Consider the following 22,711-nt stretch of genomic DNA (forward strand, 5'->3'; position numbering starts at 1 on the left):
AGACCAGAGAATTTTCTTTCTCATGGTCTGAGAGTCCTTCAGGTGCCTTTTGGCAAACTCCAGGCGGGCTGCCATGTGCCTTTTACTAAGGAGTGGCTTCCGTCTGGCCACTCTACCATACAGGCCTAATTGGTGGATTGCTGCAGAGATGGTTGTCCTTCTGGAAGGTTCTCCTCTCTCCACAGAGAACCTCTGGAGCTCTGACAGAGTGACCATCGGGTTCTTGGTCACCTCCCTGACTAAGGCCCTTCTCCCCCGATCACTCAGTTTAGATGGCCGGCCAGCTCTAGGAAGAGTCCTGGTGGTTTCAAACTTCTTCCACTTACGGATGATGGAGGCCACTGTGCTCATTGGGACCTTCAAAGCAGCAGAAATTTTTCTGTAACCTTCCCCAGATTTGTGCCTTGAGACAATCCTGTCTCGGAGGTCTACAGACAATTCCTTTAACTTCATGCTTGGTTTGTGCTCTGACATGAACTGTCAACTGTGGGACCTTATATAGACAGGTGTGTGCCTTTCCAAATCAGGTCCAGTCAACTGAATTTACCATAGGTGGACTCCAATGAAGCTGGAGAAACATCTCAAGGATGATCAGGGGAAACAGGATGCTCCTGAGCTCAATTTTGAGCTTCACGGCAAAGGCTGTGAATACTTATGTACATGTGCTTTCTCAATTTTTTTATTATTAATAAATTTGCAACAGTCTCAAGTAAACGTTTTTCACGTTGTCATTATGGGGTGTTGTGTGTAGAATTCTGAGGAAAAAAATGAATTTAATCCAATTTGGAATAATGCTGTAACATAACAAAATGTGGACAAAGTGATGTGCTGTGAATACTTTCCAGATGCACTGTATACTGCTTTCCATATAAGTGTCTTCACGGCCTAAAAATGTGGGGATTAAGGTTGAATCAAGCACGATCTTTAGAGTGGTCGTCCCCCTCAGTGAATCGAGTGGGTTCATTAAAGTTACAGGTTTCTTTTGGTGAATCAACTGGGATCGTTACATTTGTGGGTTCCTCCTTGGTGAATCTAGCACGATCTTTAGAGTGGTTGACCCCTTGGTGAATCGAGTGGAATCGTCAGAGTGGTACAGCCATAAGGAATTGAGAAGGATCGTTAAATTATTAAACTGGACTTGTCGTTCCTATCTGGGAAGGGAAGGGTGGTCGCTTAGATTGCGGCAACTACAGGGTCATAACACTGCTCTCAGTGCCAGGTAAGGTCCTCCTCAATATAATCCATGGCCGCTTGCTCACCTACCAGCGACCAGAGCAGTCTGGTTTTACGCCTAAGAAGTCTACCATCGACCGCATCCTGGCACTAAGTGTTCTCATGGAGCGCGAACACGAATATCTTTCTTTGCAGGATTTATCAATTTTTGTAAAGCATTGGACTCAGTTGATCGAGCTGCCTTGTGGGATTATCCTGGCGGTTTGCGGGATCCCCTCGAGGTTGCTGGATATCATGGCCGACCTGTACACTGGTACTGTGAGTGCTGTGCTGAATGGAGACAGGACCTCTGTGTTTTTCCCAGTTGATTCTGGGGTTTGTCAGGGATGTGTTCTGCTCCTACTCTGTTCAGTACCTGCATGGACTGGGTGTTGGGCAAAGTCGTGGGGTCCAGCAGCTGTGGAGCATCTGTTGGCAAAGAAAGATTAACTGATCTTGACTTTGCTGATGATGCTGTGATCTTCACAGAGTCATTGGAGGCTCTGATCCCTGGCTTGTCCCTGTCTTACTATATGGCTGCGAGACATGGACGCTATCCAGTGACCTGAGACGAAGACTGGACTCCTTTGGTACTGTGTCTTTCTGGACAAACCTTGTGTACCGCTGATTTGACTTTGTGCTAAATGAGGCACATTGCCTGCATTGCAAGATAGCATCATTTACAACACTCCGGCCATGTGGCACGATTCCCAGAGGGTGATCCGGCTCATAGGATCCTCATTGTTGAGGACTCGAGTGGCTGGAACAGACCAAGGAGATGCCCACGCCTTAGAAACACCTGGTTGCGGAAGATAGATTGTCATTTGTGGAGGGTGGGATTGGACCGCGTGTCTGCCTGGAGGATTGCCAACCAGGATCCCGAGTCATTTTGTCATGTTGTGGCTGCGGCAACGCGCTGTACCAGTGTATGCACCCCAACCTGTCCTAACCTGACTAAATTTGTGGGTTCCGCCTTGGTGAATCTAGCACAATGTTTAGAGTGGTTGTTCCCCTCGGAATAATCGAGTGGGATTGTCAGAGTGGTAATCATTCATAATAAATTGAGAAGGATCATTCAAGTTACAGGTTCCCCTTGGTGAATCACACGGGATCATTAAAGTGGTGGGTTCCTCTTAGTGAATCTAGTGAAATCGTTGTAGATCGAGGACGAGAAACTGCTCGTCCCACTACCAATATAAACAATAGCAACTTGTGACCCAAATGGCAGAAGTCCATGACCGCTCCACTGGTTGAGGAACACTGCTCTAGTCAGTATTAAGAAAGAATTTAAATACAAATAAGCCCAAAGTTCATTTATACTGTCAAAGATGACTTTGCTTCAAGCTTCCATTCATGGCGTCCATATGAGATAAAAACGCCTTCCTCATTCTACTTTAATGCAGGAAAAAAAGGACAATTGGAGAGTCCATCTACCGGGGGTGTAGTGTTGCTGGAGACCACCTTCTTGTTGTACTTATTCAGGTAAGTCTGTGGAAATAAAAAAGAGAGTCGAGTTGTTCCAAAATTCAAAAGCATAAAATTGACATTAAAGCAATGTTATCTTCTTCTTCTATCGGCTGCTCCCGTTAGGGGTTGCCACAGCGGATCATCTTTTTCCATATCTTTCTGTCCTCTGCATCTTGGTCTGTTACACCCATCAACTGCATGTCCTCTCTCACCACATCCATAAACCTTCTCTTAGACCTTCCTCTTTTCCTCTTCCCTTGCAGCTCTATCCTTAGCACCCTTCTCCCAATATACCCAGCATCTCTCCTCTGCACATGTCCAAACCAACACAATCTCACCTCTCTGACTTTGTCTCCCAACCATCCAACTTGAGCTGACCCTCTAATGTCCTCATTTCTAATCCTGTCCATCCTCGTCACACCCACTGCAAATCTCTGCCACCTCCAGCTCTGTCTCCTGCTTTCTGGTCAGTGCCACCGTCTCCAACCCATATAACATAGCTGGTCTCACTACCGTCCTGTAGACCTTCCCTTTCACTCTTGCTGATATCCGTCTGTCACAAATCACTCCTGACACTCTTCTCCACCCATTCCACCCTGCCTGCACTCTCTTCTTCACTTCTCTTTCACAATCCCCATTACTTTGTACTGTTGATCCCAAGTATTTAAACTCATCCACCTTCGCCAGCTCTACTCCTTGAATCCTCACCATTCCACTGACCTCCCTCTCATTTACACACATGTATTCTGTCTTGTTCATACTGACCTCATTCCTCTCCTCTCTAGAGCATATCTCCACCTCTCCAGGGTCTCCTCAACCTGCTCCCTACTCTCACTACAGATCACAATGTCATCAGTAAACATCACAGTCCATGGGGACTCCTGTCTGATCTCGTCTGTCAACCTGTCCATCACCATTGCAAATAAGAAAGAGCTCAGAGCCGATCCCTGATGTAATCCCACCTCCGTCACTCCAACTCAGACCTCACCACTGTCACACTTCCCTCGTACATATCCTGTACAACTCTTACATACTTCTCTGCCACTCCCGACTTCCTCATACAATACCACAACTCCTCTCGAATCACCCTGTCATATGCTTTCTCCAGGTCCACAAAGACGCAATGCAACTCCTTCTGGCCTTCTCTAAACTTCTCCATCAACATCCTCATAGCAAACATTGCATCTGTGGTGCTCTTTCTTGGTATGAAACCATCCTGCTGCTCACTAATCATCACCTCACTTCTTAACTGAGCTTCCATTACTCTTTCCCATAACTTCATGCTGTGGCTCATCAATTTTATCTCCCTGTAGTTACTGCAGTCCTGCACATCCCCCTTATTCTTAAATATCGGCCCACCACTACACTTCTGCTCCACTCCTCAGGCATCCTCTCACTTTCCAAGATTCGATTAAACAATCTGGTTAAAAATTCCACTGCCATCTCTCCTAAACACCTCAATGCTTCCACAGGTATGTCATCTGGACCAACTGCTTTTCCATTTTTCATCCTCTCCATAGCTGTCCTTACTTCCTCCTTGGTAATTAATTGCACTTCCTGATTCACTATCTCCACATCATCCAACGTAGTATGCAATCATATATACGAGAAGTATGTCCTCGGCCCTCTGCTTTTCTGTATTTAGATGCTTCCCCTTGGCCATATTATCCGTAGCTATGGACTGGGTTATCATTTTTATGCAGATGATACTCAACTCTACTTCAGTGTTAAAAGTGGAACTTCATCAGAGCTTTCTCAGCTCACAACCTGCCTTAGTGAAATTAAAACCTGGATGGAGCAGAACTGTTTAAAATTAAATTGCAATAAAACTGAACTCCTGCAAATTGGGACTAAAATGCAACTTAATAAAATGAGCTCCTTCCCAGTCTATCTTGGCAGTGATCTCATCAGACCTGCCTCTACTGTAAAGAATCTTGGTGTTATTTTTGATTCCTCCCTCTCTTATTCCGCCCACGTAAATCACATTAACAAACTTTCTTACTTTCACCTCCATAACATATCCCGTGTTCGCTCCTTCCTCTCTTTCTCTAATGCTGAGAAACTTGTCCATGCTTTTATCACATCCCGCATCGATTATTGTAATTCCCTACTGGCAGGTGTCCCTTCTAATCTTCTATCACAGCTCCAGCTTATTCAAAACTCAGCTGTAAGAGTCCTTACACGGACCAGCAGCAGCGAGCACATCACACCCATCCTGCTCCGTCTTCACCGGCTCCCTGTGTCTTACAGAATCGAATATAAAATCCTACTAATAACCTATAAAGCCTTAAATGACATCACGCCAAACTACATCAGTGAGCTCCTCCATCACTATGTGCCTGTCCGCCCACTAAGGTCCTCTGATTCTGGTAATCTTGTTGTGCCCCTCACTAATCTACACTCCATGGGTGACAGCAGGGCCTTCAGCTGTATAGCGCCCAGACTCTGGAATGACCTACCAAAATTAATCAGGTCAGCTGACTCCATGAATTCTTTTAAAAAACAACTCAAAACTCATCTGTTCAGGATGGCTTTTAGCTCTACTTGACTTTATTACCCTTCTCTCAGTTTACTTCTCTGTCACGATGCTAATGTAACCTGTGTGTGTGTGCGAGACAATCAATTATGTTGTCTGTTTTTTTTTTCAGAATTCACTGCCTTAATCTTCTTTATTTATCTGGTTTGTACAATGCTATATACTGTATACACTGCTGTTCTTTATTATACTCTGTAAGTGCCTTGAGCATGGGAAAGGCGCTATATAAATAAAATGTATTATTATTATTATTTATGATATGATTTACCTTGAGCATCAGAAAGCATTTGAGAAAGTGTCATACGGGCATCAGACTAAAAGATGTGGGAGTTCAGGATGTGGAGTGTAGAGGGGTGCAGAATTGGCTCAGGCACAGGAAGCAGAAGGTGATGGCATAAAGAACCTCATCAGAATTGGGTGATGTTATGAGTGGTGTCCAGCAGGGGTCAGTGCTGCGTCCAATGCTGTTTTTAATTTATATAAATGATTTGGATATATTAAGAAGTCAAACAAAATGACACCTTTTATTGGCTAACTAAAAAGATTACAATATGCAAGCATTCAAGGTAACTCAGGCCCCTTCTTCACAGTACAACACCCTAGTACTAATGCCTTGGATAGGAATACAAGTAACAAGCTGGTAAAGTGTGCGAATGATACCAAGAGAGGTGGATTGGCAGATAATCGAGAACCTGTTGACTTGTCACAGAGAGACTTGGATAGCAGACAGGCTTGGGCAGATTTGTGGCGGTTGGGATTTAATGCCAGAAAATATAAAGTATTACATATAGAAAGTAAAAATGTTACATTTGAATAAGCAATGGGAGGTCTGAAAATTGTAAGTATACCTTATGAGAAGGATTTAGGAGTCATGGTCGACTCTACACCATCACAAGTCATTAAGAAGGCTAACAGAATGTCAGGTTATATAGCGCCTTGATGTGTGGAGTACAAGTCACAGGAAGTTCTGCTTAACCTTTATAACATAACCTTTATAACCTTTATAGACGACTATACTTCTTTAGAAGTCTGGCGTCCTTCAACATCTGCAATAAGATGCTGCAGATGTTCTATCAGACGGTTGTGGTGAGTGCCCTCTTCTACGTAGTGGTGTGCTGGTGAGGCAGCATTAAGAAGAAAGACGCCTCACGCCTGGACAAACTGGTGAGGAAGGCAGGCTCTATTGTGGTCATGGAGCTGGACAGTTTAACATCTGTGGCAGAGCGACGGACGCTGAGCAGACTCCTGTCAATCATGGAGAATCCACTGCATCCACTAAACAGGATCATCTCCAGACAGAGGAGCAGCTTCAGCGACAGACTGCTGTCACCGTCCTGCTCCACTGACAGACTGAGGAGATCGCTCCTCCGCCACACTATGTTCCACCCGGGGGGGTAAACGTTAACATTATACAATGTTATTGTCTGTCTGTATACCTGCATTTTTATCGGCATTGTTATCACTATTTAATTTAATATTGTTCTTTATCAGTATGCTGCTGCTGGAGTATGTGAATTTCCCCTTGGGATTAATAAAGTATCTATCTATCTATCTATCTATCTATCTATCTATCTATCTATCTATCCATTGTCTCCCGCTTATCTGAGGTCGGGTCGCGGGGGCAGCAGCTTGAGCAGAGATGCCCAGACTTCCCTCTCCCCGGCCACTTCTTCTAGCTCTTCCGGGAGAATCCCAAGGCGTTCCCAGGCCAGTCGAGAGACATAGTCCCTCCAGCGTGTCCTGGGTCTCCCCCGGGGCCTCCTCCCGGTTAGACGTGCCCGGAACACCTCACCAGGGAGGCATCCAGGAGGCATCCTGATCAGATGCCGAGCCACCTCATCTGACTCCTCTCGATGCGGAGGAGCAGCGGCTCTACTCTGAGCCCATCCCGGATGACTGAGCTTCTCACCCTATCTTTAAGGGAAAGCCCAGACACCCTGCGGAGGAAACTCATTTCAGCCGCTTGTATTCGCGATCTCGTTCTTTCGGTCACTACCCATAGCTCATGACCATAGGTGAGGGTAGGAACATAGATCGACTGGTAAATTGAGAGCTTCGCCTTGCGGCTCAGCTCCTTTTTCACCATGACAGACCGATGCAGCGCCCGCATTACTGCGGATGCCGCACCGATCCGCCTGTCGATCTCACGCTCCATTCTTCCCTCACTCGTGAACAAGACCCCGAGATACTTGAACTCCTCCACTTGAGGCAGGATCTCGCTACCAACCCTGAGAGGGCACTCCACCCTTTTCCGGCTGAGGACCATGGTCTCGGATTTGGAGGTGCTGATTCTCATCCCAGCCGCTTCACACTCGGCTGCGAACTGATCCAGAGAGAGCTGCAGATCACAGCCTGATGAAGCAAACAGGACAACATCATCTGCAAAAAGCAGTGATCCAATCCTGAGTCCACCAAACCGGACCCCCTCAACGCCCTGGCTGCGCCTAGAAATTCTGTCCCTAAAAGTTATGAACAGAATCGGTGACAAAGGGCAGCCCTGGCGGAGTCCAACTCTCACTGGAAACGGGTTCGACTTACTGCCGGCAATGCGGACCAAGCTCTGGCACCGATCGTACAGGGACTGAACAGCTCTTATCAGGGGGCCGGTACCCCATACTCTCGGAGTACCCCCCACAGGATTCCCCGAGGGACACGGTCGAATGCCTTTTCCAAGTCCACAAAACACATGTAGACTGGTTGGGCAAACTCCCATGCACCCTCCAGGACCCTGCTAAGGGTATAGAGCTGGTCCACTGTTCCGCGACCAGGACGAAAACCACACTGTTCCTCCTGAATCCGAGGCTCGACTATCCGACGGACCCTCCTCTCCAGGACCCCTGAATAGACTTTTCCAGGGAGGCTGAGGAGTGTGATCCCTCTGTAGTTGGAACACACCCTCCGATCCCCTTTCTTAAAGAGGGGGACCACCACCACGGTCTGCCATTCTAGAGGCACTGTCCCTGATGTCCATGCGATGTTGCAGAGGCGTATCAACCAAGACAGTCCTACAACATCCAGAGCCTTGAGGAACTCCGGGCGTATCTCATCCACTCCCGGGGCCCTGCCACCAAGGAGTTTTTTGACCACCTCGGTGACCTCAGTCCCAGAGATGGGGGAGCCCACCTCTGAGTCCCCAGGCTCTGCTTCCTCATTGGAAGGCATGTTAGTGGGATTGAGGAGGTCTTCGAAGTACTCCCCACACCGACCCACAACGTCTCGAGTCGAGGTCAGCAGCGCACCATCCCCACCATATACAGTGTTGACACTGCACTGCTTCCCCTTCCTGAGACGCCGGATGGTGGACCAGAATCTCCTCGAAGCCGTCCGAAAGTCGTTCTCCATGGCCTCCCCGAACTCCTCCCACGCCCGAGTTTTTGCCTCAGCAACCACCAAAGCCGCATTCTGCTTGGCCTGCCGGTACCTATCGGCTGCCTCCAGGGTCCCACAGGACAAAAGGGACCGGTAGGACTCCTTCTTCAGCTTAATGGCATCCTTCACCGCCGGTGTCCACCAACGGGTTCGGGGATTGCCACCACGACAGGCACCGACCACCTTACCGAGGATCGGACCGCCAAGGTCCCCGCCTTCGGCCACCACCCAACTCACACTGCACCTGACCTCCTTGGCCCCTCCCATAGGTGGTGAGCCCATGGGAAGTCTATCATAATTAATTTCATGTTTATGTTCAGGAAAAAAAAGAGAAGGAATTCCACAGAGTGGCACTATATTGAATTTGATTTCTTGCAATTCCAAGTCTGTTTCTTGTAGTTATTTTTACATTTTTCCTGCTCCACTTCCTTGGTTGGAGTTCATTCGTGAGCCCACCCCAACTCTGGGCTTGATGGATTACATGAGCTCCTTCCATTCTGTTGGTGAAGCTTTCTGTGTTTCTTCTGTTTCAGCAAATTACATTTCAGAACATTCATCTACTGATCCCACCAAATATGAATTTTGTATTCTAGTGCAGCTCTACTCAATAATTATGGTGCCTGAGCCTGGTGACGTGTTCTGTGTCGATAAGACCTTTTAGTAAGTGCTTCCATTAGGTAGGATTATCTCTGGGCATAGCGTGAGTTACCACAGTTATGCTGATGACACACAACTGTATTTATCAATAGCGCCTGATGACCCCGACTCTCTTGATTCACTGACCCCAATGTCTTACTTGTGTTTCTGAATGAATGAGGACTCTGCTCTGTTGGGCCCTTGAGCAAGGCCCTTAACATGCAATTGCTGAGCGCTTTGAGTAGTGAGAAAAGTGCTATATAAATATAAATAATTATTATTATTATTTTCTCAAATTAAATAAGGAGAAAACAGAAATTTTAGTGATTGGCAAAAATGGATATAATGAGGTTATTAGAAATAAACTTGATGCATTAGGATTGAAAGTCAAGATGGAGGTAAAGAATTTAGGGATAACTATTGACTGTGACCAGAATTTTAAATCACATATTAATCAGATTACTAGGACAGAATTTTGTCACTTAAGAAATATAACAAAAGTTAGACCTCTTATAACATTGTATGATGCTGAGAAATGAGTTCACGCTTTTGTTTTCAGTTGGCTAGATTACTGCAATGCACTCCTCTCAGGACCACCCAAAAAAGACATCAATCGATTGCAACGAGTGCAGAAAGGAGCTGCCAGAATGTTAACTAGGACTTGATCAAAGCACCGTGATGTCCCTCCATTGATGGACTGAAGGCCGGAGGTCCACATGACCGTCATCATCAAGTTCTTCCATGAGAACCCTGAATACTATGAGGTCTGATTGAGGCCATTTATGTTAGGTAGGTGCTTAGAGATGGCTGGGTGGTCTCGTGGCCTCGGAGCCCCTGCAGATTTTATTTTTTTTCTCCAGCTCGCTGGAGTGTTTTTTTGTTTGTTTTTTCTGTCTTCCCTGGCCATCGGACCTTACTTTTATTCTATGTTAATTAGTGTTCCCTAATTTTATTTTCTTATCTATTTTGTCTTTTTTCTTTTCTTCATCATGTAAAGCACTTTGAGCTCATCATTTGTATGAAAAGGTGCTCTAGAAATAAATATTGTTGTTGTTGTCTGCACACCTAAACTCAAAACAATTCAGTTTAGGTTCATGAGAGCAAACCTTTGCAGGTAGAATCTGGTGTGAATGTGGTGCCAGTCCAAATATGGGCACACTCTTTACAGTTACTAGGAAGGGAAACTGCAGTAGTAAGAGAAGAACATACAAGAACTTCTGATGGAGACCACTCAGCTGAAAATCTGAACACACCACTTTTTAACAATCAACAACTCAGAGCGTCTTTTTGCTCTGTAATGGAAGAATCTTTGATGATAATAAAAACTTCTCACCTTCTGCACCTTGCAATTACTTCAGATACAAGCACAGTGACAGCAAGAAAAAATACGCAGAGCAGTCCAACGGCCGTCCTGATGACTGCAGTGGTGAACTCCACACCCTCTGCCTCTGAGAATTAAATAAAAGAGAAGATAAATCTGTGAGTGTCACATAAACCAAAGGAATCAGATAGGAGCTGTTTATGTGAGAGAGGCCGTTATTCAACTAGTCACACTCGCACCAAAGCTCTCTGTGACCTCACACACTTTACAGCAAACAAGTACGCGTTGTCAGAAAAAACAAATACGCAAATAAAACATCAGAACATCAGAAAGAATTAGACTAGAACTGGCCATCCAGTCCAAAGAAGCTCACCAGTCCAATCCATTTAACTGCTTCAAAATAAAATAACATAAGTCCTACTGACCACCACACTATTTATTCCATGTGTCCATGGTTCTCTGTTCTCTGTCTACTATCTGTAAAATAGTGCCTTTCACATCCATCTATCTACAGTATCTATCTATCTATCACCTGTGAATTATCCAGGGTACCCAGCATGACTCACCTGACTGCCATGTCGTCACACTCAGGTCTTCCTCTGTTGCTCTCCCGTTCTCTTGCACTGTGCTCCCTGATCGAAGACAAATGAGATTCAACTGCTGTGTTTTCTGCAGTGTAACCCAAGTGACATGAATCACGGTGACACTTGAAGGCTGCAGAAGGACTGCGCCATTTTTCACTCAGTTACCTGCCTGCATGCTTGTCAGCTCTGCCGGTGCTGATGTCACTCTGGTGCTCATCTCTTCATGGAGTAATTGGCTGACTGTGATAGCGGGAACTAACATCAAAGAAGAAATGTATTAGCTACAGTCCATCATCCAGAAGTTGTATCTCCTTTTATTTTAAAAAATAACGGAAACATCTGGCACTGCCTTACTATTATTGACCTAATAAGAAGTAAGGCCACCATTTGGTGTCAAGGCAGCTTTAATCCTTACATGCATTTTGTCACTACCAGTCTGGAGCTGTGGGCTTTTTACCATTCCATCACTCATCAAGAAGAAAAGCGTCCAGTTCTGTGACAGTCGAAGGTGTTGTCATGAATGTTTGTTGTGGTTTCCTTTGTTTATTGTCACATACACATGGTAACATGAAATTCTTTCTTCCATGCAAACTCAAAATATTAAAGAAAATATAATACCAATAAAAAGACACCCATACACAAGCATACATACCCAGAATGAAACATACTGTACACACAATTACAGAATAATATGTACCTATATACAAGAAAATGTGTCACACTGTTGATACGGCTGATCCTTGCATGGAAGAACAAGCACCATATTTGTTCTTGTGACGAATGCGTTATGTGGGCCTCTACCCACAGTACTCAATACTGGCACTTTTACGTTTTGCTGTACTGGTTGCTTTTCCATGTATACTGGAAATGTTTGATGTCAGGTGGTACTCACCAATAAGCAGTACCTGCACTTCTCCCAACCTCCCGATACTGTCTACGAGGGGGGACCCTCAGATCTGGTCAATCCATTAGGTGAACTAGGCGCTATCATCTGAGGGGCTCCATTTATGAAATTTCAGGGGTGCCCACAGAGGGGAACCCCAACCCTCACCTCCATCATTGAACTCTGATGATAGTGAGTGGGCACTGTTACCCGCTGGGTGCCATTTATGAAAGTAAAAGTGGATACGCTCTGTACACCAAAGTGTGCAAGCTCCTTAAAGTCCATGATATGTACACAAAGGGGTGCACTCTAGACACTAAGGAGGAGCCCACCGTCCCAACATGTAATCTTCTTTTTCTTTCAGCTGCTCCCGTTAGGGGTTGCCACAGCGGATCATCTTCTTTCATATCTTTCTGTCCTCTGCATCTTTTTCCGTTACATCCATCACCTGCATGTCCTCTCTCACCACATCCAAAAACCTTCTCTTAGGCCTTCCTCTTCTCCTCTTCCCTGGCAGCTCTATCCTTAGTACCCTTCTCTCAGTATACCCAGCATTTCTCCTCTGCACATGTCCAAACCAACACAATCTCATCTCTCTGACTTTGTATCCAAACCATCCAACCTGAGCTGACCCTCTAATGTCCTCATTTCTAATCATGTCCATCCTTGTCACACCCAGTACAAATCTTAACATCTTTAACTCTGCCACCTCCAGCTCTGTCTCCTGCTTTCTGGTCAGTCCCACCGTCTCCAACCCATATAACATAGCTGGTCTCACTACCGTCCTGTAGACCTTCCCTTTCACTCTTGCTGATACCCGTCTCTCACAAATTACTCCTGACACTCTTTTCCACCCACTCCACCCTGCCTGCACTCTCTTTTTCACCTCTCTTCAGCACTCTCCATTACTCTGTACTATTGATCCCAAGTATTTAAACTCATCCACCTTCACCAACTCTACTCCCTGCATCCTCACCATTCCACTGACCTCCCTCTCATTCACACAAATGTATTCTGTTTTGTTCCTACTGACCTTCATTCCCCTCCTCTCCAGAGCATATCTCCACCTCTCCAGGGTCTCCTCAACCTGCTCCCTACTATCGCTACAGATCACAATGTCATCAGCAAACATCACAGTCCACAGAGACTCCTGTCTAATCTCGTCTGTCAACCTGTCCATCACCACTGCAAATAAGAAAGGGCTCAGAGCCGATCCCTGATCTAATTCCACCTCCACGTTGAATGCATCCATCACTCCTAACGCAGACCTCACCACTGTCACACTTCCCTCGTACATATCCTTTACAACTCTTACGTACTTCTCTGCCACTCCCGACTTCCTCATACAATACCACAGCTCCTATTGAGGCACCCTGTCATATGCTTTCTCCAGGTCCACAAAGACACAATGCAACTCCTTCTGGCCTTCTCTATACTTCTCCATCAACATCCTCAGAGCAAACATCTCATCTGTGGTGCTCTTTCTTGGCATGAAACCATCCTGCTGCTCACTAATCAGCACCTCCCTTCTTAACTGAGCTTCCACTACTCTTTCCCATAACTTCATGCTGTGGCTCATCATTTTTATCCCCCTGTAATTACTGCAGTCCTGCACATCCCCCTTATTCTTAAATATCGGTACCAGTACACTTCTTCTCCACTCCTCAGGCATCCTCTCACTTTCCAAGATTCCATTAAACAATCTGGTTAAAAACTCCTCTGCCATCTCTCCTAAACACCTCCATGCTTCCACAGGTATGTCATCTGGACCAACAGCCTTTCCATTTTTCATCCTCTTCATCACTGTCCTTACTTCCTCCTTGCTAATCCGTTGCACTTCCTGATTCACTATCTCCACATCATCCAACCTTTTCTCTCTCTTGTTCTCTTCATTCATCAGTACTCCTTCCATCTTCTCAACACGCTCTCCTCGCTTGTGAGTATATTTCCATCTTTATCCTTTATCACCCTAACCTGCTGCACATCTTTCCCAGCTCGGTCCCTCACTGTAGCCCACTGGTCCTTTTCTCCCTCCTTAGTGTCCAACCTCTCATACAACTCATCATACGCCTTTTCTTTAGCCTTCGTCACCTCTCTGTTCACCTTGTGCCTTATCTCCTTGTATTCTTGTCTACTGCATCTCTCTGATTATCCCACTTCTTCTTTGCCATCCTCTTCCTCTGTATACTCTCCTGTACTTCCCCATTCCACCACCAGGTTTCCTTTTCCTCCTCCCTCTGTCCAGATGTCACGCCAAGCACCCTGCTTGCTGTCACTCTTACCACATCTGTAGTTTCCCAGCTGTCTGGTGACTCTTCACTACCACCCAGTGCCTGTTTCACATCCTCCCTAAACTCATCCTTGCAGTCTTCCTTTTTCAACTTCCACCATTTGATCCTTGGCTCTGCCCTCACTCTCTTCCTCTTCTTGATCTCCAACTTCATACTACAGACCACCATTCTATGTTGCCTAACTACACTTTCCCCTGCCACCACTTTGTAGTCTCCAGTCTCCTTCAGATTGACTTCTGCACAGGATGTAATCTACCTGTGTGCATCTTCCTCCACTCTTGTACGTAATCCTATGTTCCTCCCTTTACTTAAAATACGTATTCACCACAGCCATGTCCATCCTTTTGGTAAAATCCACTATCTTCTGACCTTCTTCATTCCTGTCCTTGACACCATACCTACCCATCACCTCTTCGTCTCCTCTGTTCCCTTCACCAACATGTCCATTGAAATCCACTCCAATCACCACTTTCTGTCCCTTGGGTACACTGTTCATCACTTCATCCAACTCACTCCAAAAATCTTCTTTCTCCTCCATCGCACACCCAACTTGCGGTGCATATGCACTAACAACATTCATCATCACTCCTCCAATTTCCAACTTCATAATCATCGCTCTGCCTGACACTCTTTTAACCTCCAAAACACTCTTGACCTGCGGTGGGCTGGCACCCTGCCCAGGATTGTTTCCTGCCTTGTGCCCTGTGTTGGCAGGGATTGGCTCCAGCAGACCCCTGTGACCCTGTGTTTGGATTCAGTGGGTTGGAAAATGGATGGATGGATGGAAACACTCTTGACATGCTGTTCCTTCAGAATAACCCCTAGTCCATTTCTCATCCCATCCACACCATGATAGAATAATTTGAATCCCCCTCTGATCCACCAGGCCTTACTCCCCTTCCATTTAGTCTCTTGCACGCACAATATATCAACTTTCCTTCACTAAATCATATCTGCTAACTCTCTTCTCTTACCAGTCATACTGCCAACAATCAAAGTTCCTACCCTCAGTTCTACTCGCTGTGCCTTCCTCCTCTCGTCCTGCCTCCAGACACGTCTCTCCCTCTTTTTCTTCTTTGGCCAACAGTAACCCAATTTCCGCCAGTACCCTGTTGGCTAACAGTACTGGTGGCAGTCGTTGTTAACCCGGAGATATCAACTGATCGGTTATGGAAATTTGTATTGCTGTCCGCATATTGATTTGGCAAAATTTTTCACCGGATGCCCTTCCTGACGTAACCCTCCCCATTTATCTGGGCTTGGGACCGGCACGAAGAAACACACTGGCTTGTGCATCCCCTGTGGCTGGGTTCCCTGTCCCACATGTCATCAAAGTCTAATAATAATGACTTCCCATCATGGATAACAAGAGGCAACATCTGTTCAACTCACCTAGCGCTCCGGCACTAGGGACCCCATCCCCAGGTTAACAAGAACAAGCCGAAGCACCTTCAGCACCACCTTTCTTTATTTTCAACCAGTGATCATGATTGGCTGTTTCGTGACCTTGTGACCTGGGCAGAGAAACTGCCCACAAATCTCTTTTTGTGATGGTGTACGGCCCACAAGGTGGGAGTGAGAAAAAGCCACTGTACAGGATGGCTGAGGTCTTTTGTTAGTACTGTTTGACTTTCTATGGCAGTGTGTGTTATACAGTGGATAAAGAAAGTATGGAGACCCCTTCACTTTCTGCACATGGTGGAGTACATTTAATTGTCTATGAATAAATTTGCCATTTTTGCCCATGAATCTACACTCAAGTCACCTATAATGACAAAGTGACAACATGTTTTCAGAATGGCATTGAAAGTTGTTAAAAATTTCAAACTGAAAATCATTTTCACTATTCATATCCACAATTCAGGGGCGGCACGGTGGCGCAGTGGGTAGCACTGCTGCCTCGCAGTTGGGAGACCTGGGGACCTGGGTTCGCTTCCCGGGTCCTCCCTGCGTGGAGTTTGCATGTTCTCCCCGTGTCTGCGTGGGTTTCCTCCGGGCGCTCTGGTTTCCTCCCACAGTCCAAAGATGTGCAGGTTAGGTGGATTGGCGATTCTAAATTGGCCCTAGTGTGTGCTTGGTGTGTGGGTGTGTTTGTGTGTGTCCTGCGGTGGGTTGGCACCCTGCCCGGGATTGGTTCCTGCCTTGTGCCCTGTGTTGGCTGGGATTGGCCCCAGCAGACCCCCGTGACCCTGTGTTCGGATTCAGCGGGTTGGACAATGGATGGATGGATGGATATCCACAATTCTGTACCTTGTAGAAGCCCCTTTGGCAGCAATTGCAGCTTTGCGTCTGTCTGGTAAGTCTCCACAAACCTTCTACAATTGGATTTGGGCAGTTTATCCCCTTCTTCCTCTGTTAGACTGGAGGAGAAGCATCTATAAAATGCCATGTACACGTTCTCAGGGGCTTTGTTTGGGCCTGTTAGAGAATTGTCCTGAAGTTACTCCAGCCTTGACTTGTCTATATGCTTCAGGTCACTGTCACCCAACCTGACGTCACATGCACTCTTCAAGAACCTCTTTGTATTTGGCCTCATTCATCCTTGCCTCAATTCTGACTAGTCTTCCTTTCTCCATCGCATGATCACCACCATGCTTCATTGTACAGATTGTATTAGGTAGGTGAGGAGCAGTGCCTGGTCTTCAACAGACATTGTGCTAGGAGCTCACTCCAAAGAGTTCAGTTTTTCTTGCATCAAACCAGCGAATCGTTTTCCTCACAGTCTCAGTGTCCTTTGCAAGCCATTATACAGAATGCAAGTGGAACTTTGCCACTGTACCATAACTGCCTGACTGATGGAGTGCTGCTGAGATGTTCGTCCTTCTAATACGTGTCCCTTCTCAGCAGAGTTGAGCTGGGTTCTTGGTGACCTTGGTGACCAAGGTCCTTCTTGCCAAGTTATTCAGTTTGGCAAGATGTCCATCTGTAGTAAGAGTCCTGCTGGTTCCAAACTTCTTCCACTGCAAAAGTATTTAGGCCACTGTGCTCCTAAGAACATTCAAAGCTTTACATGTGGTTTTGTCCCCTTGCCCTGATCTACACCTCCCCACAACTGGATTATGGGGGTCTACAGAGAGTTCCTTGGTTTTGTTTTTGTCCCGATGTGCGTTGTGATTTGCTGGACCTTCTATACACATGTGCCTTTCTAAACAATGTCCGATCAAGTCAGTGTCCATTATATTTTTTCCACCCCGTAAGGTTCTTACAACTCTATAGTGCCTGTCATAAGCCACATTGTCACCATTCAAGACCCTCTTGATGTTTAAATCAAGGATCAGTATGCCTTGTTATTAGTTTTAGGACTTTTGACTATGAAAATGGAGTTGCTTGACATCTTTTTAAGTGGCTTAGACAGGCACTCTTATTTTACAGGCCGCTGCTTTTATTTTTAATGTGGCCTGCTTGCTTTTCACTTGGTCTTGTTCTCTATGAACCAAGGACGCTGTGTTTTTAGTTAGTAAAGATGTTTTGAGACACGGTGACTGTGCTGGGCCTTCTGGCTGATTAAAGACCTCAAACTTAGGCCCTTAAACTTAAAGAAAACTAAGTAAACTTGCATGCTAGCACATAAACACTTTAAACATACAAACCTTTTTGAAATGGCTTTGAGTTTTATATTTTAAGGCTTATGAATATTCTAGATCAGTGCTCCGCAACCGGTGTGCCGCGGCACACTGGTGTGCCGTGAGCCGATACAGGTGTGACGCGGTCAAATAAGACAATTTTCTAACTAAATAATATTTCAACGGTCCTCCTTAGAAACACAATAACGAGAATACGTGCAATGAAATATTCGCGTAAATAGCCTTTTAAAGGTTTCATAATTTTATGTGTCATTTCTCTGAAATAATAAATCCCATCGCCTGTCGCCTACGACGTAGGCCCTACGTAGTCGCCAGACAACTCCGTAGTATGCTTTGATAGGCAGATCGCTCCGTGCCCTCACCTAGATTCAATTCAAGCTGACGTATTAGTCGTGCTACGTCGCATTCACTCGTCTTGCGACAGTAGTTATCATTCATTACTATTAGTTGTGTTGCTGAATTGTGTATGGTTAACGTTCTTCGTGTGATTCATATTTAGTTTTATACCCCTTTAAATATGGATAAATTTTTACGTGGAAAAGATTCGTCTTCACGTACAGATGATGAAGAACCCAGCACAAGTGTTGCAAAAAAAACCCAAAGAAGATTGTGAAAAGGAAGTACAACGAAGACTACATTCGATATGGATTCTCGTGGTGTGGTGACGAAACGGCTCCAAAGCCACAATGCATCATTTGCGGCGATCAGCTATCAAACGAGGCAATGGCACCCAGTAAACTAAATCGCCAGCTAAATTCAAACCATCCCAGTTACGCCAAAAAAGACAAACAACTCTTGTGTTAATTAAAAATGATAAGCGGTCATGCTTAAAAGATCTTGACCAAGAACTTCGGGTTGCGCTGTCAAATATTGAGCCGAATATAAAACTTTTGTGTTCATTGAAACAAGCGCAGGTATCACATTAATCAGTCATTATGTTATAATAATTATTAAGATTGCATAAAAGTTAATATAGTATAGTTTTTATGTATGTATACTTATAATAAATGTATACTTATAATAAAAAATGAAAATTTATTGTAATATTTGTGTATTAAATTCATATCTATATATCAGTGGCGTAGCTGGAGATCATGTTGCCCGGGGCGGTGAAAAATTTGACGCCCCAAAGCTGAAAGAAATTTTTTTTTTTTGCGCCTCCTCAAGGAACAAAAAAAAAAATAAAGTACCGTAGTTTGGACGCCCCTAAATAGCTGGCGCTCGGAGCGGAGCCGAACCCCCAAGCCCCCCCCCCCCGCTATAGCGACGCCACTGCTATATATTATAGCTTTTGATGTGCCGCGGAATTCTAGGAAGAACTTTGGTGTGTCGTAGGTTTGAAAAGGTTGCGGAGCACTGTTCTAGATGATCCAGTTGAAAGCAAGCTGCATTGTGTTAGCTAAGACTGAGCTATACAGGAGTTTAAGAGTTGACTATGAAACCAGACGCCTGCTTCCAGCTCCAGCAGCTTAGCCTTTATCAGTGAAGCTGCATGCTGCTTACTGGATGCTGGTGCAACAAGTAATTATTAATTGAACAGTTCAGTTTCTCATACGTGGGTCACCCTGGTTCCAACGTAATGATAAGGACTGGTCAATTAAAAGGCCTCCAATTTTTATTAGATCAAGATTAGGAAAATGAAAATGGGAGAAATGTAAAACAGGATCGCATTATGGTCATCTTTGGGCCGGGCAACAAGCACGATCTTTGAGTCCTAATTATTGTTATCAATAGATTGATGATTATTAGAGGGAAGGAGTTTACAAGGCAAGGGAATTGTTATGAAAACAGGTACAGCATCAGGTCATCATTACAAAGCTGTATAGTGGATGATGAGAAATACAGGTGCTGGTCATAAAATTAGAATATCATGACAAAGTTGATTTATTTCAGTAATTCCATTCAAAAAATGAAACATGTATATTAGATTCATTCATTACACACAGACTGATGTATTTCAGATGTTTATTTCTTTTAATGTTGATGATTATAACTGACAACTAATGAAAGTCCCAAATTCAGTATCTCGGAAAATTAGAATATTGTGAAAAGGTTCAATATTGAAGACACCTGGTGCCGCACTCTAATCAGCTAATTAACTCAAAAGCCTTTAAATGGTCTCTCAGTCGAGTTCTGTAGGCTACACAATCACGGGGAAGACTGCTGACTTGACAGTTGTCCAAAAGACGACCATTGACACCTTGCACAATGAGGGCAAGACACAAAAGGTCATTGCTAAAGAGGCTGGCTGTTCACAGAGCTCTGTGTCCAAGCACATTAATAGAGAGGCGAAGGGAAGGACAAGATGTGGTAGAAAAAAGTGGACAAGCAATGGGGATAACCGCACCCTGGAGAGGATTGTGAAACAAAACCCATTGAAAAATGTGGGGGAGATTCACAAAGAGTGGACTGCAGCTGGAGTCAGTTCTTCAAGAACCACCAGGCACAGACGTATGCAAGACATGGGTTTCAGCTGTCGCATTCCTTGTGTCAAGCCACTCTTGAACAAGAGACAGCGTCAGAAGCGTCTCGCCTCTGGACTGCTGCTGAGTGGTCCAAAGTTATGTTCTCTGATGAAAGTAAACTTTGCATTTCCTTTGGAAATCAAGGTCCCAGAGTCTGGAGGAAGAGAGGAGAGGCACAGAATCCACGTTGCGTGATGTCCAGTGTAAAGTTTCCACAGTCAGTGATGGTTTGGGGTGCCATGTCATCTGCTGGTGTTGGTCCATTGTGTTTTCTGAGGTCCAAGGTCAACGCAGCCGTCTACCAGGAAGTTTTAGAGCACTTCATGCTTCCTGCTGCTGACAAACTTTATGGAGATTCAGATTTCATTTTCCAACAGGACCTGGCACCTGCACACAGTGCCAAAGCTACCAGTACCTGGTTTAAGGACCATGGTATCCCTGTTCTTGATTGGCCAGCAAACTCGCCTGACCTTAACCCCATAGAAAATCTATGGGGTATTGTGAAGAGGAAGATGCAATACGCCTGACCCAACAATTCAGAAGAGCTGAAGGCCACTATCAGAGCAACATGGGCTCTCATAACGCCTGAGCAGTACCACAGACTGATCGACTCCATGCCACGCCGCATTGTTGCAGTAATCCAGGCCAAAGGAGCACCAACTAAATATTGAGTGCTGTACATGCTCATACTGTTCATGTTCATACCTTTCAGTTGGCCAACATTTCTAAAAATCCATTTTTTGCATTGGTCTTAATTGATATTCTAATTTTCTGAGATACTGAATTTGGGACTTTCATTAGTTGTCAGTTATAATCATCAACATTAAAAGAAATAAACATTTGAAATACATCAGTCTGTGTGTAATGAATGAATCTAATATACAAGTTTCACTTTTTGAGTGGAATTACTGAAATAAATCAACTTTGTCATGATATTCTAATTTTATGACCAGCACCTGTATATATGATGTATGGGATGTTTTGTGATTAGAATTGAAATAAAATCAAACTGCGCCCAAACCACTGGGCTCACTTCATGAACTGAGACTGGTTTCATGTGCTCTGCAATTGTTTTCTATGCTGTGCAGTGAAATCTAAATTCTGACTGCCTTTCGGAAGACTCTGATCATTTTTTCTGAAGATTTTTCCCCGACAGCACCAGTCAGCATTATGAGGAGTCATCCCTTAAACTCAGGTGAAGTGTTGACCTACCTTTGTTGACAGTTAGCTGCACCTCGATGAAGAAGTCTGTACTCCAAAGCAGGCTTATCCCACAATAGTATGTGCCTGAATCGCTCAGCTGCAGGTCAGCGATGGTCACAAACAGGACTCTGTAGGAGGTGTAGTCAAAGACAGAGAACCTTCCCCTAGAGGCCAGGCTCTCCTGAGAAGTGGTTTTGATCAGGACGTCATCCTCACTGGTGCAGGGATCTTGACAGAAGTACTTCTCCCGGTTTCTATAGTATGCCTGGTAGGAGCAGGAAATCGTGACGGATCCACCTTGTGGGCCGTTGGCTGACACTTGCTGTGCCATCGTGGTGCAGCACAGAGCTGAAACACAAGAGGCTCGTGTTAGCATTCAGATGCAGCTTAGCTGAATGTGAAGTTTATTGCAGTTGCTTTGCTCCAATTTGTATACTCATGCTAAACTGAAGAGGTCCTGGAATGAAAATGAATCCCCAAAACTGCACACAGGACTCCAGATGATGCCTCACCAGTGTGTTATAAAGCTTCAGCAGAACCTCCTGTGATTTGTACTCCATACATCAAGGCACTATATAACCTGACATTCTGTTAGCCTTCTTAATGGCTTCTGAACAATTCTGGGAAGTTGACAGCTTAGAGTCCGCTACAACTCTTAAATCCTTCTCATAAGGTGAACTCTTTATTTTCCGACCGCCTATTGTGTATTCAAAACTTACATTTTTACTTCCTATGTTTAATTCTTTACATTTACTGACATTAATTTTCATCTGCCACAAATCTGCCCAAGCCTGTCTGCTGTCCAAGTCCTTCTGTGATGATATAACGGATTCCAAAATTACCTGCTAATCCACCTAACTTGGTATCATCTGCAAACATAACCATCTTGTTATTTTTATTCCTATCTAAATCAATTATAGTTATTATGCCCCCTGCTGGTCACCAATCTTAACAATTCTGATGAGGTTCCTCACACCCTCTGCTTCCTGTGTCTGAGCCAATTCTGCACCCATCTACACCCCACACCCTGAACTGCCACTTCTTTTAGTTTGATGCCCAACCTCTTATGTGGCACCTTATCAAATATCAGTCAGTCATTCTCCAACGCAGTATTTCCTAACACACGGTCATGGGGGTCTGCTGGAGCCAATCCCAGCTAG

The 22,711-nt window shown here is 45.0% G+C and overlaps 2 protein-coding genes across 3 annotated transcripts in view; both read right to left on the minus strand.

Moving 5' to 3' along the window:
- Positions 1-22,711, minus strand: part of LOC127527026 (uncharacterized) — a 140,621-nt gene that overhangs the window by 91,380 nt on the left and 26,530 nt on the right. The gene's annotated exons all lie outside the window — the stretch shown is intronic.
- Positions 2,243-22,711, minus strand: part of LOC114647732 (CMRF35-like molecule 3) — a 53,081-nt gene continuing 32,612 nt past the window's right edge. Inside the window, exons 2-6 of one of the 2 annotated variants that reach the window (XM_028796351.2) lie at positions 21,561-21,899; positions 11,291-11,380; positions 11,108-11,173; positions 10,554-10,668; positions 2,243-2,700 (exon numbers count right to left, since the gene is read on the minus strand). In XM_028796351.2, coding sequence (XP_028652184.1) covers positions 2,691-2,700; positions 10,554-10,668; positions 11,108-11,173; positions 11,291-11,380; positions 21,561-21,899 — 620 coding nt within the window. In that variant the 3' untranslated portion in view covers positions 2,243-2,690. The remainder of the gene's footprint in view (positions 2,701-10,553; positions 10,669-11,107; positions 11,174-11,290; positions 11,381-21,560; positions 21,900-22,711) is intronic. The other variant, XM_051924518.1, reaches the window with a different exon arrangement.

This window comes from Erpetoichthys calabaricus, chromosome 3 (genome assembly GCF_900747795.2).
Source record: "Erpetoichthys calabaricus chromosome 3, fErpCal1.3, whole genome shotgun sequence".
Lineage (NCBI taxonomy): Eukaryota > Metazoa > Chordata > Cladistia > Polypteriformes > Polypteridae > Erpetoichthys > Erpetoichthys calabaricus.